The sequence below is a fragment of the Rana temporaria genome, chromosome 6 (assembly GCF_905171775.1).
Source record: "Rana temporaria chromosome 6, aRanTem1.1, whole genome shotgun sequence".
NCBI classification, from domain to species: Eukaryota; Metazoa; Chordata; class Amphibia; order Anura; family Ranidae; genus Rana; species Rana temporaria.
In genome coordinates, this window is record NC_053494.1 from 151,283,072 (window position 1) to 151,305,143 (window position 22,072).

A 22,072-nucleotide genomic window follows, 5' to 3' on the forward strand; every position below is an offset into this window, starting at 1 on the left:
ATCTCACACCTTGAAAAGGTAACGGAATTCGAACATCAAAGCAGAACTTGAGCTGGTCATACACCGGATTCCGAGCTAAACCATTTCAGCTGGAATGTGATTACACACAGCGGGGGCAGAGGCTGCCCAGAAAGGTGCCATGCATGTAGACATGGGGTGAGGGGCAGAGAAGGGGACTGATGGTACAAGGCTGTAAAGACAAGCAGTGAAGAGCTATAACGCAGGAGAGGGAGGACACTGCAACACAAACCATGATTATAGAAGGCTTCCCTCCTCCACTCACCTAGTTCTGCCATCTCTTTTCCTCTCACAGGTCACACGTGGGCACAGTGCGCTGCTTCCTATTATACTGTGGATGGTAGAAGGACGTCACTGATGTCATGACCACGTGACCAAGAGAGCGGGTCATGGGCGGGGTTATGGGCGGGGAGAACAGCCAGAATGGAGAGTTTGATAAAAGGAAGAAAGAAAAATCAGAATAAAAAGTCCCGAGTGTTTTTTTTGTTTGTTTTTTCATGCTGCTGTTCTTGGCGGTGACAGTCTGCAGATTCATACCAGGAAACAGGATTTTAAAGCGGGGGTTCACCCCCAATTTTTTTTTTAACATTACATTTAGCCGAGTTGTGATAATGACATTAGGCTGTTTTTTTTTAAAGCGGTAGTTCACCCAAAAAATGTTTAAGATTAGATTGATGCTCATTTTGTCTAGGGGAATCGGCTAGTTTTTTTAAAAACGAAGCAATACTTACCGTTTTTGAGATTCGTCTTCTCCGCCGCTTCCGGGTATGGTCTTAGGGACTGGGCGTTCCTATTTGATTGACATGCTTCCGACCGGCGCATACAGGACGTCACAAGTTGCCAAAAGAAGCCGAACGTCGGTGCGCAGGCGCCGTATAGAGCCGACTCGCAGTCCGGCTTCTTTTGGCAACTCGTGACGCGCTGTATGCGCCGGTCGGAAGCCTGTCAATCAATTAGGAACGCCCAGTCCCGCAGATTACATACCCGGAAGCCGCGGTGAAGATATGGATAAAACGGTATGTACAGCAAGGAAGTTAAAAAAAAACAGCCTAATGTCATTATCACAACTCGGCTGAATGTAATGTTAAAACATTTTTTGGGGGTGAACCTCTGCTTTAAACAAACTCTGTAATCTTGTTGTTATGTAATACACTGTGTTGCACAGTTTTTCTTTTTAAAGTGTTATTAAACCCAGAACCTGCAGTCACTATATCTGGTCCCCCCTCAGAACATGGAAATGTAATAGTTTTATTTAGGAATGCACCGATACTGGTATCGGTGACGATACTATCCATTTTTGCGAGTTTCGGTACTCGCGAAAATGCTCCAATACCAGAAGTGACGTTGCGTGGGTAGGGCCGGATTCTAGCCCCGTCCTCCTGTGGCGACTTCTCGGCTCTTGTGCGGCACTCGCTACTTTGCCTGTGTGGAGGCCGGGAGCGACAGGCACGCAATGACTTCCTGGCGCAGGAGAAAAAATACAATGTAACTAGCGGAGGCGGAGCCTAATGCTCAACCTACCCTCCTCTGCGCGGCCGTTGATCTGACAATATGGTCCTGTAAGGACTGCGCAGGCGCAATCCTTGCCGACGTAAATCACAGAACCTCCAGGACGACGTGGAATTTGAGGTAAGTGACCAGTCGGCCTCATGTCCTCGCTTCGCTCGGACGGCTCGCTACGCTCGCTTGGCCTCCTGGCTTTTTTTTTTAACATCCTCCAATCCACGGGGATGTTAAGGAATGAGCCTGGATGCCGGCCGAGGTTCGGAGATTTCCGTCGGCAAGGATTGCGCCTGCGCAGTCCTTACAGGAACCATCTCCATAGGGGAACGATACCGACAAGTCACCGGCATCATCTCCCCCAGGCCAGGAGCGGGGGTCTGTGACCAGTGACGTGAGGAGAAGAGACAAGAGTCACGAGAAAAAGAAGGTGAACCCTACCCTCCTCTGCACGGCCGGCATCATCTCCCCCAGGCCATACTTAAAGCGGGAGTTCACCCATAAAACAATTTTTCCCCTTAGATGGATGCTCGTTTTGTCTAGGGGAATCGGCTAGTTGTTTTAAAATATGAGCCGTACTTACCGTTTTCGAGATGTATCTTCTCCGCCGCTTCCGGGTATGGGTCTTCGGGAGCGGGCGTTCCTTCTTGATTGACAGTCTTCCCGAGAGGCTTCCGACGGTCGCATCCATCGCGTCACTACCGTGTTTCCCCGAAAATAAGCCCGGGTCTTATATTAATTTTGGCAACCTAAAACACACTAGGGCTTATTTTCGGGGGGAGTCTTATTTAACTATGGTATGTACAATGATCCTAAAGTGGGTACCTTTCTTGCAGCTTCCCTGACTTTCCTGGCTGTCGCATGGTCTGCCTGGGCTCTTTTCTGCTCCAGGATCCCCGCTGGCATCGGCCTGCTCCGTGCACTGGGGAGGGGGCCGCTGGCGTCGGGCAGGAGGAGAGCAGAGGAGGGGGAGCCGGTGTCATGCTGGCATCTGCCTGCTCCGTGCACTGGGGAGGGGGCCGCGGGCGTCGGGCAGGAGGAGAGCAGAGGAGGGGGAGCCGGTTTCCAGCTGGCATCTGCCCGCTCTGTACTCTGAGGAGGTAGGGGCTGCAGGCATCGGGCGGGAGGAGAGCGGAGAAGGGGGAGCCTCCCCTCCTCAGCACCCCATGTGCTGAGGAGGGGAGGGGCTGCGGGCATTGGGTGGGAGGAGAGAGGAGAGGGGGAGCCGCTGCAATCATTCTGCAAAATGGATTAAAAAAAATTAAACAAATTTTACTAGGGCTTATTATCGGGGTAGGTCTTATTTTCGGGGAAACACGGTAGTAGCCGAAAGAAGCCGAACGTCGGTGCGGCTCTATACTGCGCCTGCGCACCGACGTTCGGCTTCTTTCGGAAAATCGTGACGCGATGGATGCGACCGTCGGAAGCCTCTCGGAAGACTGTCAATCAAAATAGGAACGCCCAGTCCCGCAGCCCATACCCGGAAGCGGCGGAGAAGATGCATCTCGTAAACGGTAAGTACAGCTCATATTTTAAAACAACTAGCCGATTCCCCTAGACAAAACGAGCATCCATCTAAGGGGAAAAAGTGTCATGTACGGGTGAACCCCCGCTTTAACATTGGCTGCGCCTCATATAGCAGGGGGTAACTTTACGCAGGAAAAAGCCTAACGTAAACGGCGTATCTGCACTGCGACGGCCGGGTGTACGTTCGTGAATTGGCATATCTAGCTGATTTACATATTCTAGGCGTAAATCAGCGTACACGCCCCTAGTGGCCAGCGTAAATAGGCAGTTAAGATACGACGGCGTAGGCGACTTACGCTGGTCATATCTTAGCAAAATCCTGGCGTATCTGATTCTTTGAATCAGGCGCCAAGATAGGACGCCTCAGACTCAGAGATACGACGGCGTATCTGGAGATACGCTGTCGTATCCACGTGAATCTGGGCCTGTGTCTATATATATATATATATATATATATATATATATATTAACTTCTTGAGACCCGCGCTATAGCCGAATGACGGCTACAGCGCAGATCTGAATATCCAACTGGACGTCAATTGACGTCCGCCCCTTTGGGCGTTCCCCGCGCACACTCCAGAGCGCACAGCGGGGAAACTCTGTGTTGGCCATGTCCCTTGGACACAGCCAATTACAGATCGCCGCGAACGGCCAATCAGAGTGGCCGTTTGCGATGCGATCTGTGCGGCCAATGAGAGATGATCTCATATGTAAACATATGAGATCATCTCTCATTGCCGGCTCACACAGAGACAGCGTCCTGTCTCTGGAGAGGAGACCGATCTGTGTCCCTTGTACATAGGGACATAGATCGGTCACCTCCCCCAGTCACACCCCCCCTCCCCCCACAGTTAGAACACAATGCAGGGAATACATTTAACCCCTTCCTCACCCCCTAGTGTTAACCCCTTCAATGTCAGTCACATTTATACAGTAATTAGTGCATATTTATAGCACTGATCGCAGTATAAATGTGAATGGCGCCAAAAATGTGTCAAAAGTGTCCGATGTGTCTGCCATAACGTCGCAGTCCCAATAAAAATCGCAGATCGCCGCCATTTCTAGTAAAAAATAAATAATAAAAAATAATAATTCTGTCTATTTTGTAGGCGCTATAACTTTTGCGCTTATTGCGATTTTTTTTTTGTTACCAAAAATATGTAGAAGAATACGTATCGGCCTAAACTGAGAAAATGAGAATGTGTTTTTTTTTTTTTAATTGGCATATTTATTATAGCAACAAGTAAAAAATATTGTATTTTTTTTCAAAATTGTCGCTCTTTTTTGTTTATAGCGCAAAAAATAAAAACCGCACAGGCGATCAAATACCACCAAAAGAAAGCTCTATTTGTGGGGAAAAAAGGACTTAAATTTTGTTTGGGAGCCACGTCGCACGACCGCGCAATTGTCAGTTAAAGCGACGCAGTGCCGGAAGCTGAAATTTCACCTGGGCAGGAGGGGGGTATATGTGCCCAGTAAGCAAGTGGTTAATAATAATAGAAATCTACAATCTACCAATATATAATACCAATATCCAGTTGAGTAGATAGATTTAACCTGAGGGTCTAGGGGAGCCTCATGTATGCCTTCAACTTCTTTTATTTGCTGCTGATGTAAAAAAATAATCGCAGACAGCTGGCTCTTTTTGTTTATTTACAGGCACGTCCTTGGCAACCGTTATGGTTAGACTGATAATTTAATGAGGAGATTCTAAGTGGCATCAAATAAAGTGGACTGTCACTATGTATGTAACACACAATGCACAGATTACAAAGAATGCTAATACTAGGTGTAGAAGAGGTTGGGCTCCACCAGTCACATGCCTTAGAGACCAGATTGTTTACAGTGGTAGTAGTTAACAGGACAAAGAGACTCCGTCAATAAAGCCAGAAACTTTCGCTGAACTGCCAGGAAGACATATACAGGTAAATGTTTTATTTCGTTTTTTAAAGAAATGTGTTGTGATAGTTACATTAAAAATGTGTGAAAAAAGATGAAAATAGAGACAGGTTCTTATTTTTGTTCCCTTAGATATACAAATTTTGACTATGACATAATTTCACTAAATGACACACACAGATTAAAAATGTATTTAGATTTATTTATTACACGTATTTTTAAAGCACCAACAATTTACACAGTTCTTTACATATTGTACATTCACGTAGGTCCCTGCTCTCAAGGGGCCAGATTCTCCAGATACACCGTCGTATCTCTGTTTCTGAGCCCGGGTATCTATGCGAGTGATTCTTAGAATCATTTACGCATAGATGCGGCGTAGATCCGACTGGCGTAAGTCACTTACACCGTCAGATCTTAGATGTAATTCCACGCTTGCCGCTAGATGGCGTTCGCGACGATTTCTCATTTGTCTATGCAAATGAGCCTGATACGCCGATTCCCGAACGTTTTTGCGCCACCTCGTCGTCGTTTACGTAGTTTCCGTAAGCGTAAACTTACCCCTGCTATATGAGGGGTAAGTTTACGAAGGTCTGTCGTATGCCATGTTAAGTATGGAGTCGGGACAGCGTCGTCTTTTTCCGTCGTTTACGTAGTTTTACTAAGTCGTTCGCGAATAGGGCTTTACGTAAATGACGCTCACGTCGGCTTCATTGACGTTTTCCGTCGTGAGCTGGAGCATGCGCACTGGCCTATTTTTACGGCATTTACACTACGCCGCCGCAAATTACGGAGCAAGTGCATTGAGAATACGGCACTTGCGGCTAACAACCACCCTTCACGATTTAATCCAACACTACTTTCTCTTTGATAGGTCTCTGTTCCCTCCGCCCCGTGGACCCCCCCTTTTTTTTTTCTCTTCCTTTCTTTCTTTCTTTTTTTCTTTCTTTCCTTCTATTTTTCTCTCTTTCTTTTTTTCTATTTACTTTTCTCTATTTCTTTTCTTCTTTCTCTTTATTGCCATTTGCTCATGCGCCTTATCTAGTTGACTTTCTTTCTTTTCAAACCTCCCTTTCTATGCGGCTTGGGCCCTCAGGCTCGGTCCTGTCGGCCCTGGACGCGGGATGCATTATTTGTTTTATACTTTGAAAAACAGATATCCTCTGCTATGTGCCTGCTAGAATTTTGATTTTTTTGTGTTTTTTTTCTGTTGTTTTATGTACTATCTTAACATTTTTTATTTTTTTTGTACTGTTGCGTATTGTATAGCAACTTTGCTTTTAAGTTCTATAGTTACTCCGGCTTGTTAGCCGGCATGTTACCTAAGCCATCATTAGGTTAATTTAGCAGGCCACCTCTCATGAGAACGTTTTATTGCCGGTCCTCAGGATTCGCCTTGGACCCCTGGAAGCCGGATTACTCTCAGGTTTACGGACTATCTGTTCTGATGATTGATAGCTTATGGTGTGTCCACCGCTGTTTTATCTTTATTTTTCTCTTTGTATTTCTTTTTGTTTATTGATGTCTCTTTTCAATAAAACTCTTTGTACAAGAGAATACGGCACTTGCTCCAGTAAATTGCGGCGGCGTGGTGTAAATGGCTTACGATACGCCGCCGCGGATTCTACGAGAATCTGGCCCCCAGTGTCAATTTTTTAGATTATTAACTCAAATGACCAGGGCCCTCTGATTCCTCTTGTACCAAATTGTAATGTAACTGTAATGTCTGACTTTATTTTGTTAAGCACTGCGCAAACTGTTGGCGCTATATAAAACCTGTATAATAAAAAAAAAAGAGGAAATCCTAGCAGAGGGGGTGTTCTGGGCACCAACATTTCTGTTCCTCGAGTAGTTGAAACCCAGCACTGTTTGTGACAACTATTTGGCTTCATGCACTCAGCTGTAGGAGGGCCGTACAGGCTGAAATATGCAATGACTGTACACCTACAGGTATATACACACAGTACTGGGACAGGGTTGTTCAGTGCACAGGGCAAGAACCCAGAATTGCACCCCCTTACCCCACTGTTAATATATTCTGTAGAATGTGTGTACCACCTTGTGTTCATTATTTGCCATCTTGCTTCACTTCCCCCAGGGTAGCTGTCCCTCCTGCCCACCCCTTGTCCCAGGCCTGTATACACACATACATCTGAGTGGTACTTATGGGCTGCCCCTGAACGCAGACAGGCTCCCTGTTATACCTGTGTGCATGAACCTTTTGTTTGGTATACTTTTTAAAAAAAGGCCTTTGTTTTTATCATAGCTTGTCAAATGCATATATAGCACAGCCCCTTTGGGGACTGCTTGGATTTACCTGTTCTTCTGCATCGCCATGACCCTGTGAACATTCCAACCCACCTGACACTCTGGGTTCAGACAACTTCCACAACACCTTTCAATGACACGTCACACAAGTCAAATACTGTGGGCCAGATTCACAGAAGAAGTACGCCGGTGTATCTCTTGATACTCCGGCGTACTTTCAAATTTGCCGCGTCGTATGTTTAGTTTGAATCCTCAAACCAAGATACGACGGCTTCTGGCTTCGATCCGACAGGCGTACGGCTTCGTACGCCTTCGGATCGTAGGTGCAATACTTCGGCACCCGCTGGGTGGAGTTTGCGTCGTTTTCCGCGTCGGGTATGCAAATTAGCTTTTTCCGGCGATCCACGAAGCTACGCGCGGCCGTTGCATTCTTTTACGTCGTTGCTAGTCGGCTTTTCCCGGCGTATAGTTAAAGCTGCTATTATGTGGCGTATAGATAAACTTGCCATGTTAAAGTATGGCCGTCGTTCCCGCGTTGAATTTTAAATTTTAAAAATTTTTTGCGTAAGTCGTCCGTGAATAGGAAAGGACGTAACTCACGTCGAAGTTCAAAAAATGACGTCGGTGCGACGTCATTTCGCGCAAAGCACGGCGGGAAATTTCAAAACGGAGCATGCGCAGTACGTTCGGCGCGGGAACGCGCCTAATTTAAATGGTCCACGCCCCCTACCCGAATCATTTGAATTAGGCGGGCTTGTGCCAGAGGGATTTACGCTACGCCGCCGCAACTTTACAGGCAAGTGCTTTGTGAATCAAGCACTTGCCCGTAAAACTTGCGGCGGCGTAACGTAAATGCGATACGTTACGCCACCGCAGATCTACCTGAATCTGGCCCTGTATGTTTATGGTATATACTCTTTTACTGGAGTAAGTGATGTGTTTTTGATACACAGAAAATGGGAATTGGTCAGCCAAGTGCTGTATACCAGCCCAGACCTGGAAGAATAATTCTTAAAGCTTAAAACAGTACAACAGCACAAACACAATTTACATATACAGTATGTACAATAAATTACTTGAAGCATAACCTGTAAAGGCAGTAAAAGGTTAGCTATCTAGGACAGACAGTCTCATGCCGCGTACACACGATCGGTGAATCCGATGAGAACAGTCTGATGGACCGCTTTCATCAGACTAAACCGATCGTGTGTGGGCCCCATCGGTTATTTATCCATCGGTTAAAAAATGTGAAACTTGTTTTAAAATTAACCGATGGATTCCTAACCGATAGAAAAAAAACGATCGTTTGTAGGCACGTCCATCGGTTAAAAATCCACGCATGCTCAGAATCAAGTTGATGCATGCTTGGAAGCATCGAACTTCGTTTTGTTCAGCACGTCGTTGTGTTTTACGTCACCGCGTTGTGCCACGATCGTTTTTTTAACTGATGGTGTGTAGGCACGACTGATCATCAGTCAGCTTCATCGGATAACTGATGGAAAAATCGATCAGACCGTTCTCATCGGATTAACCGATCGTGTGTACAGGGCATTACACTAAAGGGGAACCCCAGGCAGGCCTATTCAACATTTATATTCTAGCAAAATTAGAAAGAGTGCAGCGCTAAATGATTGATATCATATGTGACATAACTAAAATAATAATGGAAAACCTTAAAATACAAAACAAGAAAGAAAAAAAAATTGAAAAGGAAAATTAATATAGAATCCAAAAAAAGTCAGCGAAGGGTTAATTCCAAAAAAAGAAATCCGTGAAGGGTTAACTCCCAAAATAAGACAAGATAATTGCCAAGAAGGTGAAGATAAAGTTTCATGAGTGGTCAATTCCCAAAATAAATCAGGGTATTGCCAGGAAAGTAGTAAGTGATACAAATCTTCCCAAGAACAGCGTGATTTTTCAGGTGTGACACCCAAGTTAATAATATCCTGCTGGGGGGGTTTGTGCTGGGAGGGATAGGGAGGGGGGGTTTTTCTTAAAAAGGGGGGAAGCGTTTTGAAGAGGATGGGTTTTTTTTTGGGGGGGGGGGTTTCACTAAGTCACCATGTCACTAGAGCCCTAGATCCGTTTGATGTAAGGATCAGGGAAGGTATAAGATAAGACACACCGAGTCTATAATAGGTGGAGGCGATGGATGGGGTGGGCAAAGGTACAAGGTGGTTCACCATTAGGGGAGATTAGGGATGTGGGGAAACAGAGAATTGAAGAAGGGAAGGGGGGGGGGGATTTTTTTTTTTTTTTTTTTTTTTTATCTCCTTTTTTGGGGTCATAGATAAGAGGGTTAGGGGGGATTAGAGGAGTCACAATAAAAGGATGACACATTTACACACTTTGAAACACTAAAGGCAAATAGGCCATGACACTTATTTTGGAATAGGATATAGAGGTGGGGGGGAGGGGTAAGGGGTAAGGGAAGACGATATAGGGGAATAGGGGTAGGTGGGGAGGGTAAGAGTGGGTGAGCGAGGTTTGGGGATAACGGGGGCCTAATAAGATGACCTAATAGGAAAACGAAGGAAGAAAGAATAAGCAAGGGTAAGGGAAAGGGGAATAGAACCTTTTTCTTTTTTTCCTTTCTTGGTGGGGATACAAGAGGGGGGGAGCAGATATAAAGAGTTAAGATGTTAATAGTCTAAAAGAGGTTAGGAGAGAGAGAGTGGAGAGGGGGGAGGTCAGAAGTACGTCAGTCGTACGTTGGTTGTAACATGATAATAGGTGAAAAGGAAAAAAGGAGAAAAAAAAGAGAAGAAAAAAAGAAAGACATTTCTACCTCTAAATGGCAGATAGCTAGGCAGTTAGACAGAGATTTATATGTCCAAATGTGCTTATATAGTATATGTATACGACTGAATATGTATAAGCGGTAAGGTCTTTATGATGGGGGGGGATATTTCATTTTTTGTGTGCTCAATTAGAATTGGGGGGTGGAGGGGAAAAAGGGATTGAAAGGGGTAACTCAGGGTAGCGCACCCGGACTTATATTAGGGCGTGACTCTCCTCGGTGCTCACACACCTTAGCCCATTAAAGCGCCTCTCCTCCGTGTGGAGGGAAGTCGGAGACGCTTGATTGTTTTTTTTTTTTTTTTTTTCTTTTTTTTTGTTGTTTTTTTTTTTTTTTTTGTCCTCTTAGGGATCCTAGGGGATTAACCGGATTGGAGGACTAGAGAGAATTTTTTTTTTTTTTTTTTTTCTTTCTTCCGTTCTTTCCTCTCTCTCATCTTTTTCCCCTCTCTCCTCTCTCGCCCGTCGTTTTTCCCTCTTTCAGTGGGGATTCCCCTATCTTTAGCCCTTTATCTCCTTATTGGGTACCTCTATTAGTTTCCCAAGGAGCCACGTGATTGAGATTCTAAAATGGCTAAGATTAACTTGATGTCTTATAATGTAAAAGGGTTAAATAACCCTGAGAAAAGATCTAAATTGTTAGCAGAATTATGGAGACTAAAGACACAGGTCGTTTTTCTCCAAGAGACTCATTTTAAGAAAAATAAAAACCCAAAACTGGGCAATCATAGATTTCCAATTGTCTATCAGAGTTCCTCATCGACAACAAAGACGAAGGGGGTGGCAATTATGCTATCAAAGACGATTATATGGAAAGAACTAAAGGTAATTCAGGATGAGGAAGGGCGTCTACTTATAGTAAAAGGATACCTAAATGACCAGAAAGTAACTCTGGTTAACGTCTATATGCCTAATGAAGGACAGATTGCAGCGTTGGAGAAATACATTAATGTGATTCAGTTGAATGCAGAAGGGAGAATCATACTGGCAGGGGATTTGAATATGGCCCTAGATCCTATCCTAGATACATCTAAGGGAGAATCACACCTGTCATATAGCAAATTAAGTAAAGCAAAGAGTCTGCTACAGGAGATACAGGTGGTAGATAGTTGGAGGACCAGTCACACCCATGAGAGAGACTATACTTTTTTTTCAGCCAAACATAAAACATATTCCCGAATAGACTATATATTTGTATCACAGAATATTTTACAGAATATTGTGGAGGCCTCCATTGGATCATTTACAATCTCTGATCATTCACCGACAAATTGTATACTGGAATGGGGAGAACCTGCAGCTCGTGAGTGGCACTGGAAAATCAATGAGTCCCTCCTGAAAGACCCAGAGTATGAGGAAAAGATAGTTCAGGAAATGGAAGGGTTCTTTTCTGATAATGAGGTAGGAGAGGTGTCGCCTAGTTGTATCTGGGAAACGCATAAATGCTTTATGAGAGGGATTTTAATTTCAATGGGAACACAAAGGAAACGTAAGATAGGGAGACAGATAGAAACATTACTAGGAGAAATTCGTAAATTAGAAAATGTACATAAAAAAACGTTGGCAATTCAGATTGAGGAGAAGTTGAGGCAGACGCGAGATGAACTGAATATGTTATTAACAGACAATGCAAAAGCCTCACTAAAAAGATGTAAACGTGCCTTCTACGAATATGGGAATAAGCCGAGTAGAATGCTAGCGAGGGCATTAAGAGAAACGAGGACCCAAAATCATATAGACGGCATCAAAACAACAGGAGATAGGATAGTGAAATCCTCACAAGAAATTGCAAAAGTATTTAAAAATTACTATACGAATTTATATCAACTAAAAGAAGAGAGGGATACAGGAAAGATGAGTAGGCAGGAGGAGAAGATAAAGGAATACATAGAGAAGGCAGGAATGCCGAAATTAGCAGAGGAAATTGGGAGAAACATGGAAGGGCCGATTACGGCTGAGGAATTCACAAATACCCTTAAATTGCTAAAAACAGGTAAAGCCCCCGGCCCCGACGGGTTTACCCTTTTTTATTATCGGACCTATGCAGAAAAACTGATGCCAAGATTTTTAAAAGCATATAACGCGATAAGAGAAGGGCAGGGGATACCGGATGAAGCCCTTATGGCACATATAGCGGTTATACCTAAGGAGGGAAAAGATTTAACATTATGTTCTAATTATCGCCCTATATCGCTACTAAATGTTGACTTGAAGATTTTTACAAAAATCCTAGCAAATAGAATATTACCACATATCCCTGATTTGATACACCAAGATCAGGTGGGATTTACCCCAGGAAGGGAAGGCAGGGAAAATACGATGCGGGTGATTAACGCGATCCATCTCTCCCAGGTATCTAAAAAAACGCTAGTCTTGGTATCTACCGACGCTGAAAAAGCGTTTGATAGGGTTGACTGGAAATTCTTAAAAGCAATTATAAAATATATTGGTTTGGGGGAGGGGATGCAAAGATGGGTTATGAGCCTATACTCACAGCCGAAAGCTAGAATAAAGATAAACGAGACTATGTCGGAACCCTTTGAGATACGGAATGGGACGCGGCAAGGCTGCCCTCTGTCACCAATTATTTTTATTTTGACACTTGAACCCTTTTTGAGGACGATAAGGCTGAATACCGATATTAGAGGTATTTGTGTAAAGGGAGGAGTATACAAATTAGCAGCTTTTGCGGATGATTTGTTGTTTTCTCTTACGGAACCTATTTTATCTCTCCCCCCATTGCTGGCTGAGATTGCTAAATATGGCGTGCTCTCAAATTTTAAAGTAAACTATGACAAGTCGGAGGCAATGGGGGTCGAGATGAATGTGGTACAACAACGACAATTAGCCGCTTCCTTTCCATTCAAATGGACAAATTCTCATATTGGATATCTGGGGACTAAAATCCCGAAGAAACTAAATAGAATCTTAGAGCTAAATTTAGCACCGTTGATGAGGCAAATAAAACGTGATTTACAGAAATGGGATAAGGAGGTTTTTACCTGGTTTGGCAGGGTTAATATTATAAAGATGAATGCAATGCCTAGGATATTATATCTACTACAGACACTCCCTACCAGTATATCTCAAGGTTTCCTGAAAGAGATTAGAACGAAGTTTGCGGGATTCATTTGGGCAGGGAAACCAGCCAGAGTCAGGAGAGATATCTTAACCTTACCAAAAGAAAAAGGAGGCATAGGTTTTCCAGACCCACTCGCATACTATGAGGCTGTACATTTGTCAAGAGTTCTTGATTGGTGTGTTATTCCGAAGGTCAAACCATGGATCCTCTTAGAACAGGCAATGATAGAAATACCACTGGAAGGACTAATTTGGCTTTCTAGATCTATTCTACCACAATCAGTTAAAAAGCACCCAACAATAGGGACGACAATTAAGGTGGTGAAAAAAGTATTTAGAAAATCAAATGATGAAACAGAAGCAAATCCTCTGACTCCGGTCCTGGGAAACCCGGCATTTATGCCAGGTGTGAACGACCCAGGGTTCGAGAATTTAAAAAGACAAGGCAAAACTAGACTGATTCACTTCCAGAAGGAAAATCGGGTAATGATAGGGGAGGAAATTGAAAGTGAACTAGCAGAGGTTCTAGAACCATTCAGGCGAAGACAGTTAAGGGGTTTCCTGCGATCAATACAGAGCCAGACAATAGTAAGGACGAGTTTGTCGGAATTTGAGAAATTGTGTCTCAAGGGAGAAGCGGTGAGACATTCGTTATCAATATTCTACTCCCTGGTAAATGAACTTAAAGCTCCACAAGAAATAGGCTTTATACATACTTGGGAGAGAGACCTAGGGGTAACGTTTACAGAGAACCAGAAGGGAAAAATTTTTGAGTTCAATCATAAAGCCTCTCTAGCATCCAAATACCAGGAGGGAGGATATAAGATCCTGAGTAGGTGGTATAGGACCCCGGAAGTTTTAAACCAAATTTTCCACAAACGTCCAATCTTTGTTGGCGATGTCTAAAAGAAGAAGGAACTCTGATACATATTTTTTGGAACTGTGAAGGAGTCAAAGAATTCTGGAAGATGGTGTCAGAGGAAATAGAAGAGATAACTGAAATGTCTCTTGGAGAGAATCCAGCGGTTTACCTGCTGCTAGACATCCCGATGTCAGTAGTAAATTATAAAAAATCCTTGATAAGACATTTACTAATAACAGCTAGAGCTTGCATTCCAGCTTTATGGAAGAGCACGTGCGCACCAAGTAGACCTCAATGGCATGAAAAAATCAGGGAAATTCAATGTATGGAAAATCTCACGATGGCTTTGAGGGAACAGGAGGGGAAGTATAGGGAGATATGGGCTCCCTATGACAGTTATAGGGAACGAGGGGAGTAGGGGGGGGGGAGAGGGAGGAACGGAAATTATTGTGTTTTTTTTTTTTTTTTTTTTTGTCCGGGCTCGGGAAGGTTTTTGGACAAGGGGTCCGGACGCTGGGGTGGGTGAGGGGGAGACTGGATTTCTCAATTTCTTAAATAGAGAGAGGACAGGTTAAATGTCTCAGGGGAATAGGAAATAAGAAGAGCGAGGAATTGTTTTAGATCTATATGGTAATATAGGTGTTAGAAGCAATTAAGTTTAGAGATAGGTCAGGAACAAGTACAACGTATAGTGGTTTAAGTGTTGGTTTGTATTTTCTGATATGATAATATCCCTGTTCTTGTGGAATTGTGAAATGAGGAAAAATGAAAAATAAAGAATTTATAAAAATAATATCCTGCTTACCAGATAGCTGTGACATCTATAGGTTTTGGGGAAACCTCATTCCCTGGGCTAGGTGAGTGCATCACAGCTATCTGGTAAGCAGGATATTATTCACTTGGGTGTCACACCTGAAAAACCACGCTGTTCTTGGGTCCTCGCACACAGTGCAGAGACCGCCCTGTCTCTCCTCCGCTTCCCCCTATAGGGAATCGGATGAATACGGACCGTGTGTATTCATCCGATCCGTTCCGCCGGACGGAAGAAAAATAGGGTTTTCTTCTGTCCGCAAAAGCGGATCTTTGCAGACGCGGATGGTTGCGGACGTTAGCGGATGCATCATCCGCTAACGTCTGCAATCCCATAGGGAACCATTACAAGTCCGTAAACGGACTTGTAATAAACGGACCGTTTGTCTGTGCATGTGAAAGGGCCCTTACTACTTTCCTGGCAATACCCTGATTTATTTTGGGAATTGACCACTCATGAAACTTTATCTTCACTTTCTTGGCAATTATCTTGTCTTATTTTGGGAGTTAAAGGATCACTAAATGAAACATTTTTTTTAGCTAAATAGCTTCCTTTACCTTAATGCAGTACTGGTTTCATGTCCTCATTGCTCGTTTTTGCTTTGATGTTGCTGTAAAACTACTGTGATCTCCACACTTCCTGGTTGTCTGGCTCCTTATAACCATCGTACTGGGAGCTATTTACGGTGGTCTAAGCTGTCATTACTGTGTGTCTAAAACTTAACAGAACCAATCAGATTAATTTTAAAAACAAAACACTGCCCTGGATTTGTTTGTTTTTGTTCTGTGTGTCTCTTTACTTCACATAAACATGAAACCAGTTTAAAAACGAAAGTGAAACTACAGGCTCATTATATGATTGAATTTAATCTATTTTTAATCATTTTTAAAAGGAATCAGTTAACTTTTATGTCTCTATACCCTGTAAACAGTCATCTCAGCAAAAAAAATGTTTTCCTTTAGTGATCCTTTAACCCTTTACGGATTTCTTTTTTTTTTTAGTTAACCCTTTACTGACTTTTTTTGGACTCTGCATTAGTTTTCCTTTTCAATAAATATTTTTTTTTCATTAACATTTTCTTGTTTTGTATTTTAAGGTTTGCCATTATTATTTTAGTTATGTCAAATATGATATCAATTATTTAGCGCTGCACTCTTTCTAATTTTGCTATTTATCCTATGTTTTTTTGTACTGAACTGCCAACTGCTCTTATACATTTCATTATCACTGAATTTATTATTTTCCCAATTTAGTGCAGCTTTAGCCCTAGGGCTTCCTTTTTTTCCAACATTCATATTCTAATGAGAGATCAGGTGAAATAGGGGATAGAGTAGAGCCCTTTGTATGGTAATAACAACAGTGTCCAAGATGCAGGCCTGATAGTCTTCTACGGCAGTTGGAGCTCATTAGATTGTATCTGATAAGGCACAGTGGTGTGGTAATAGCCAAGGGGCTCAAACAAACTAGTGTTACTCCATAAAGTGGTTTTAAGTAAAGGTGTCTATGTACAGTGTTCCAAACAGTAAAGTAATAAAGTGTTCCCAAGGTAAAGGTACACAGGCCCAGATTCTCAAAGGGCTTACGCCGTCGTAAGTCCTAATCTGGGCCGTCGTAATCAGTTACTCATAGATATCCATTAGATCCGACAGGCGTAAGTCTCTTACGCCGTCGGATCTTAACTGCAATTTTTTGCCCGCTAGGTGGCGCTTCCGTCGATATCCCCGTCGAGTATGCAAATTAGCTAGATATGCGAATTCCTGAATGTACGCACGGCCGACGCAGTTAAGTTACGACGTTACTGCATCTATGAGGTGCAGTCAATGTTAAGTATGGCTGTCGTTCCCGCGTCGAAAATGTATAAATTTACGTTGTTTGCGTAAGTCGTCCGTAAATGGTGCTGGACGTAATTTACGTCCACGTCAAAACCAATGTTGCCCCTGGGTCTATGAGGCGCAGTCAATGTTAAGTATGGCTGACGTTCCCGCGTCGAAAATTTATAAATTTACGCTGTTTGCGTAAGTCGTCCGTAAATGGTGCTGGACGTAATTTACGTCCACGTCAAAACCAATGACGTCTTTGCGATGTCATTTAGAGCAATGCATGCTGGGATTTTTTAGGGACGGCGAATGCGCAGTTCATTCGGCGCAGGGACGCGCTTCATTTAAATGATACACGCCCCCTACCTGCCGAATTTGAATTCCGCCAGGTGATTTACGTTACGCCGCCGCAACTTTACACGCAAGTGCTTTGTGAATAAAGCACTTGCCTGAAAAACTTGCAGCGGCGTAACGTAAATCAGATACGTTATGCCCGCCCATTTTTACGCTGATCTACGAGAATCTGCCCCACAGTGTTCAGGTATAGTAGCAAAGAATAGCTTTTTTGGCTTGGCTGCAAAAAAATCTCGTATTCATTATTATTTGTTCATTTACAGCAAAATAAAGGATGACGGACCCCTCCTTGATAGATCATATGACTAGGCTAAAACTCAAACTACTGGAGAAGGTAAGGACATTAGCTTTCAGCATTTTACTATCTTGGCCAAAGCCTCTGCTTCTGTGCATACATTTTTTTTTTCTTTAGTTGACTTTTAACGTGTATTGCATTATATACCCCTTAAAATGTTCCACATTTTGTCATTCTACAACCAAAAACTTAAATGTATTTTATTGGGATTTTATGTGATAGACCAGGGGCATCAAATTCAATTTTATCAGGGCTGCATGAGCAGTATGGTTTCCCTCAAAGGGCCAGTTGTATCTGTGGTGCACTACGTAGGTTCAGGAGTGCATTGCGTGCAGAGTTCAGGAGTGTGCTACAGAGTGCAGAGTTCAGGAGTGTGCTACGTACATAATGCAGCACTCAGGGGTGTGCTGTGTATGCATACCTTCCAACTTTTTGAGATGGGAACGAGGGAAACCTATCAGCAAAAGCATGTAGGCAAAGGACACACACCCTGCCATGCCCCCTTACAGGAGAATTATTTAAAAAAAAGATAAGTTAAAGAGGAGTTCCACCCAAATTTGGAACTTCCTCTTAATCCACTCCTCTCCCCCTTACATGCCACATTTGGCATGTAATTTTTTTGGGGGGGGAGTGGGGGCTTCAGCACGAGTGGGACTTCCTGTCCCACTTCCTCCTTCCTGTAGGCGACTAAGCTTAATCGCCTTCAGGAAGTGGCTGCTGTAGGCGATCGCCTAGGACACGTCACAGGTCCTAGGCGATCTCCTGGCCAATTACACGGCGCGGCGCCGGGCCGCGCCGCTCGCGCATGCGCAGTGGGTGCCCGGCCGTGAAGCCGAAAGCTGTCACGGCCGGGTGCCCACACTGAAAATGAATACGCCGGCCGGGGAGGGGGGGAGAGGAGCGGAGCCCCGGCCAGCGCGTCGCTGGAGCGCTGGAGCAGGTAAGTGCCTGTTTATTAAAAGCCAGCAGCTACACTTTTTGTTGCTGCTGACTTTTAATAAACAAAAAAATGGCTGGAACTCCCCTTTAAACCCAAGTGCTTTTTATTTTTTATTTTTTTACCACTACTACTTATACTTTATATTGGCTTTTGAAATGTACAAATGCAGCAATTTAGAAATTAGATGAAAGCTTTAGAACTGGGAAACACTTTTTGATAGATAAAAAGTGCATTTTATATACAACTCCATAGATCAGACCAAAATGAGGGACAAATGAGGAGGAAAAAGGGACAGAGGGACTTTTTTCCAAATCAGGCACAGTCCCTCAAAATCAGGGACAGTTGGGAGCTATGGTGTATAGAGTGCAGGGTTTGGGGGTGCACTGAGTTTGTAAGCCCAACTCCCCATAAAGCTTCCTTGCATCTCTTTCACCTATCTGGATTCTGGAGATCTGCCCCTGCCTTGGCGTTTCGGAATTTCCAACAACATTTGTGTGACGGTGTGTATGCAACACATGTTTGAGCCAACATTCCATCGGAAAAAAATCCATGGTTTTCTTGTCAGAAATTCCGATCGTGTGTACGTGGTATTATGCCGCGTACACACCATCACTTTATGTGATGAAAAAAAATGACGTTTTTAAAAACGTCACTTTAATTGACTGTGTGTGGGGGAAAACGTCGTTTTATGTCTTGTAAAAAACGACCAAAAAAAATTGAAGCATGCTTCAATTTTATGTGTCGTTTTTCAAAACGTTGTTTTTTACTTCACAGAAATTGACCGTGTGTAGCAAAAAACGTTGTTTTCTAAGACGTTTTTTCATCCACGCATGCCCAGAAGCTACTTCAATGGTAAAACGTGGTGGAACGTAACCTCACTTTGCAAGATCATTGTGAGAAAACGATGGTGTGTAGGCAACTTCGTCTTTGAAAATTGAAGTTTCAAAAACGTCATTTTTTACTTCACAGAAAGTGTCGTTTTTTTCCATCACATAAAGTGATGGTGTGTACGGGGCATTAGAGTCTGTAAAAGACTTGAGACTGGAGTGGAAGTTCCCCTTCCTGCAGGACAACGACCCTAAACCTACAGCCAGAGCTACAATGGAATGGTTTAGATCAAAGCATATTCATGTGTTAGAATGGCCCAGTCAAAGTCCAGACTTAAATCCAATTGAGAATCTATGGCAAGACTTGAAGGGCCACATCCACGAAGCGCGGCACTTTTCTCCGTCCGGTGTAGTGTATCTAAGATACACTACGCCGCCGTAACTTCTTTTTTTGTATCCTCAAAGATTTTCCGCCGTAGGTTACGGCGGCGTAGTGTAAGGGCGCGCAATTCAAATGTATGTGATGGGGGCGTGTTTTATGTCAATACGTCGTGACCCAACGTAAATGACGTTTTTTTTTAACGGCGCATGCGCTGTCCGCCATCCTGACTTGCAGTGCGTTCCCGAGTGCGTTCCAGCCCTCTCCACCGGTCCTCCACCATCTTACCACCTCCCTGTCATCCAGGAAATGACAGACTCAGCAGAGACGACGCGCAGTTACTGGTCGCTTCACTATACAGATGTGCCTATATCTATCATCCAAAATGAGTTTTAGCTGATGTGTGTTTTCAATAAGCCTTCGTACAGTCTGCACTTAGAGGCGCCCAGGGGCGGACTGACCATTGAGTCACTCGGGCACTGCCCGAGGGCCCCATGCCACTAGGGGGCCCCATCAGGGTTGCCAGGCTCAGTAAAACCAGGGACAGTATGTAAAAATCTATGTTTTTTTTACATCTGTCCCTGATATGTCCGAAACCAACAGGCTTTTGATGTGAAAATCCCGAGATTTTAGCTTCCCCGCCTCTGCACTGCCTCCTGGCGTGGTGGCCATCTGTAAGCCCGGGGGCCCCATAATCTTCTATTGCCCGGGGGCCCCATGAGTTGTCAGTCCACCCCTGGAGGCGCCTGTTCTATTGTTTGCCTGTTCTATTGTTTTCTTGTTGCATGTTGGAGACCGCTTTTGCTCCCATACTACAGTCTGCCCTTTTCCAGTGGACTGCTCATCTTGCTCCAGAACACCGATGATATATCAGTATGCCGCATACACACGGTCGGAATTTCCGACAAGAAAAGTTCGATGTGAGCTTTTGGTCAGAAATTCCGACCGTGTACTTTTTCTGTCGGAATTTCACAGCTAAAATTTAAGAGCTGGTTCTCAATTTTTCCGACAAGAAAAGTTCTTGTCGGAAATTCCGTTCATCTGTATGCAATTCCGACGCACAAAAGAACATGCATGCACGGAATCAAGTCGACGCATGCTCGGAAGCATTGAACTTCATTTTTCTCGGCTTGTCGTAGTGTTGTACGTCCCCACGTTCTTGACGGTCGGAATTTTGTGTGACCGTGTGTATGCAACACAAGTTTTAGCCAACATTCCGTCTGAAAAAATCCAAGTTTTTCTTGTCGGAATTTCCGATCGTGTGTACGCGGAATTAGACTCTACTACCGTGTTTCCCCCGAAAGTAAGCCCTAGCGTGATTATCGGGGCGGGCTGCAATATAAGCCCTACCCCGAAAGTAAGCCCTAGTCAAAGTTCATTAAAAATCGATTTTTTTTTAAACCTATAAATTGCTGCAGTGTTTCCGTTTATTACTGTGTTAAAAATATGGTACCGTTATGTTTAAAGCCACTGCTGATCCGTCCTCTTCTCGCCTCGTCTGCATCCCGTCCCTCTTTACTGTCAGCTCTTCTCGTTCCTCCTCTCCTCCCCTCCCCCCTGACATCTTCAGCCCATCCCTTCATACTGTACGGAGCGAGCCGATGACAGGTGACCTCGGCTCTTCTCCCTCCTTCTCTTCTCCCGCCTGACGTCTTCAGCCCGTTCCTCCTCAGCGCGCGGAGCACGCTGACGTCAGCAGAATCTCTTCTCTCTCACTCTCTCCTCCGGGATGACAAAAGAAGAGCAGGTAAATACCGGTATACCAGGGAGCTGTATACCCTACGGTAAAAGGTATTTTCTATGGTACTGCACTTTTTACAGTGCCAAGATGTCTTTCTCAAAATACCGTAATGACTTCTGACCTGACAGTTGGGGGGGGGGGGGGGGTGACAAGGGGACACAGAATCTTTGGAAAATTTGTACATTCCGTAAATAAATAAGCCCTACCCCGAAAGTAAGCCCTATTGTGTTTTTTGTGGACAAAATTAATATAAGACCCGGTCTTACTTTCGGGGGAAAACAGTACGTTTCACATCTTTTTGATAGTAGGGGATTTATCTTTGTCAGCACCAACCCTTGTTGTTTGTTTTATCTGCCTTGAAATGTCAGATTTTTCACAGTTTTTTTGATTGTTTATAATGAAATTTATAAGCATATGAAAGAATGTGTAACTACTGATAAATATGAATTAATAAAGTCAGTTTTTCATGTTTGTTCACAGAGATTAGAAAATGAGCGTGAAATTGCTGATGATTCATCTGATACAGAAGTTACAACAGCAAGTAAGAATAGAAAATGAATCCTAGACTTGTAGAATGGATTATTATTTTACCTGTGCAAAAAGTATTCTCGCCTAGTAGTCCTATCTTGTAGCTGCACACTATCTTTATTTAAGGTGGCTGTAAACCTCAGACATGAAATATGATTAAATCCTATCCCTCTGTGTGTAAATGTCTTAAAAGCACTAAGTGTAATTTCTGTCTGCTGCTTCATTCCTCTGCTATCAGCATCAATCACTTCTGACAAGTTTTCCAGACACCAGGAAAAAAATAGTGACGGGGGAGGGACTTCCAGCTGATTGACAGCCTCAGCTCTGTTCCTGTGAGCTGTGTGAAGGGGGGGGTGTGTCCCTTCCTTCCAATCAGCTCTCAAAGCTCTCCTCACTGAGCTCTGCATAGTGTAACTTCAGCTGTCC

General features: G+C 43.8%; 2 protein-coding genes across 3 annotated transcripts in view; one reads left to right on the forward strand and one right to left on the reverse strand.

Moving 5' to 3' along the window:
- The window catches only part of ATIC (5-aminoimidazole-4-carboxamide ribonucleotide formyltransferase/IMP cyclohydrolase), a 29,630-nt gene extending 29,239 nt beyond the window's left edge, over positions 1-391 (reverse strand). The window contains exon 1 of the mRNA XM_040357595.1: positions 284-391. Coding sequence (XP_040213529.1) covers positions 284-296 — 13 coding nt within the window. The 5' untranslated portion in view covers positions 297-391. The remainder of the gene's footprint in view (positions 1-283) is intronic.
- A 4,206-nt stretch (positions 392-4,597) lies between these two features.
- The window catches only part of C6H21orf58 (chromosome 6 C21orf58 homolog), a 56,443-nt gene continuing 38,968 nt past the window's right edge, over positions 4,598-22,072 (forward strand). The window contains exons 1-3 of one of the 2 annotated variants that reach the window (XM_040357597.1): positions 4,598-4,970; positions 17,200-17,270; positions 21,599-21,659. In XM_040357597.1, the coding sequence (XP_040213531.1) occupies positions 17,211-17,270; positions 21,599-21,659 (121 nt within the window). In that variant the 5' untranslated portion in view covers positions 4,598-4,970; positions 17,200-17,210. The remainder of the gene's footprint in view (positions 4,971-17,199; positions 17,271-21,598; positions 21,660-22,072) is intronic. The other variant, XM_040357596.1, reaches the window with a different exon arrangement.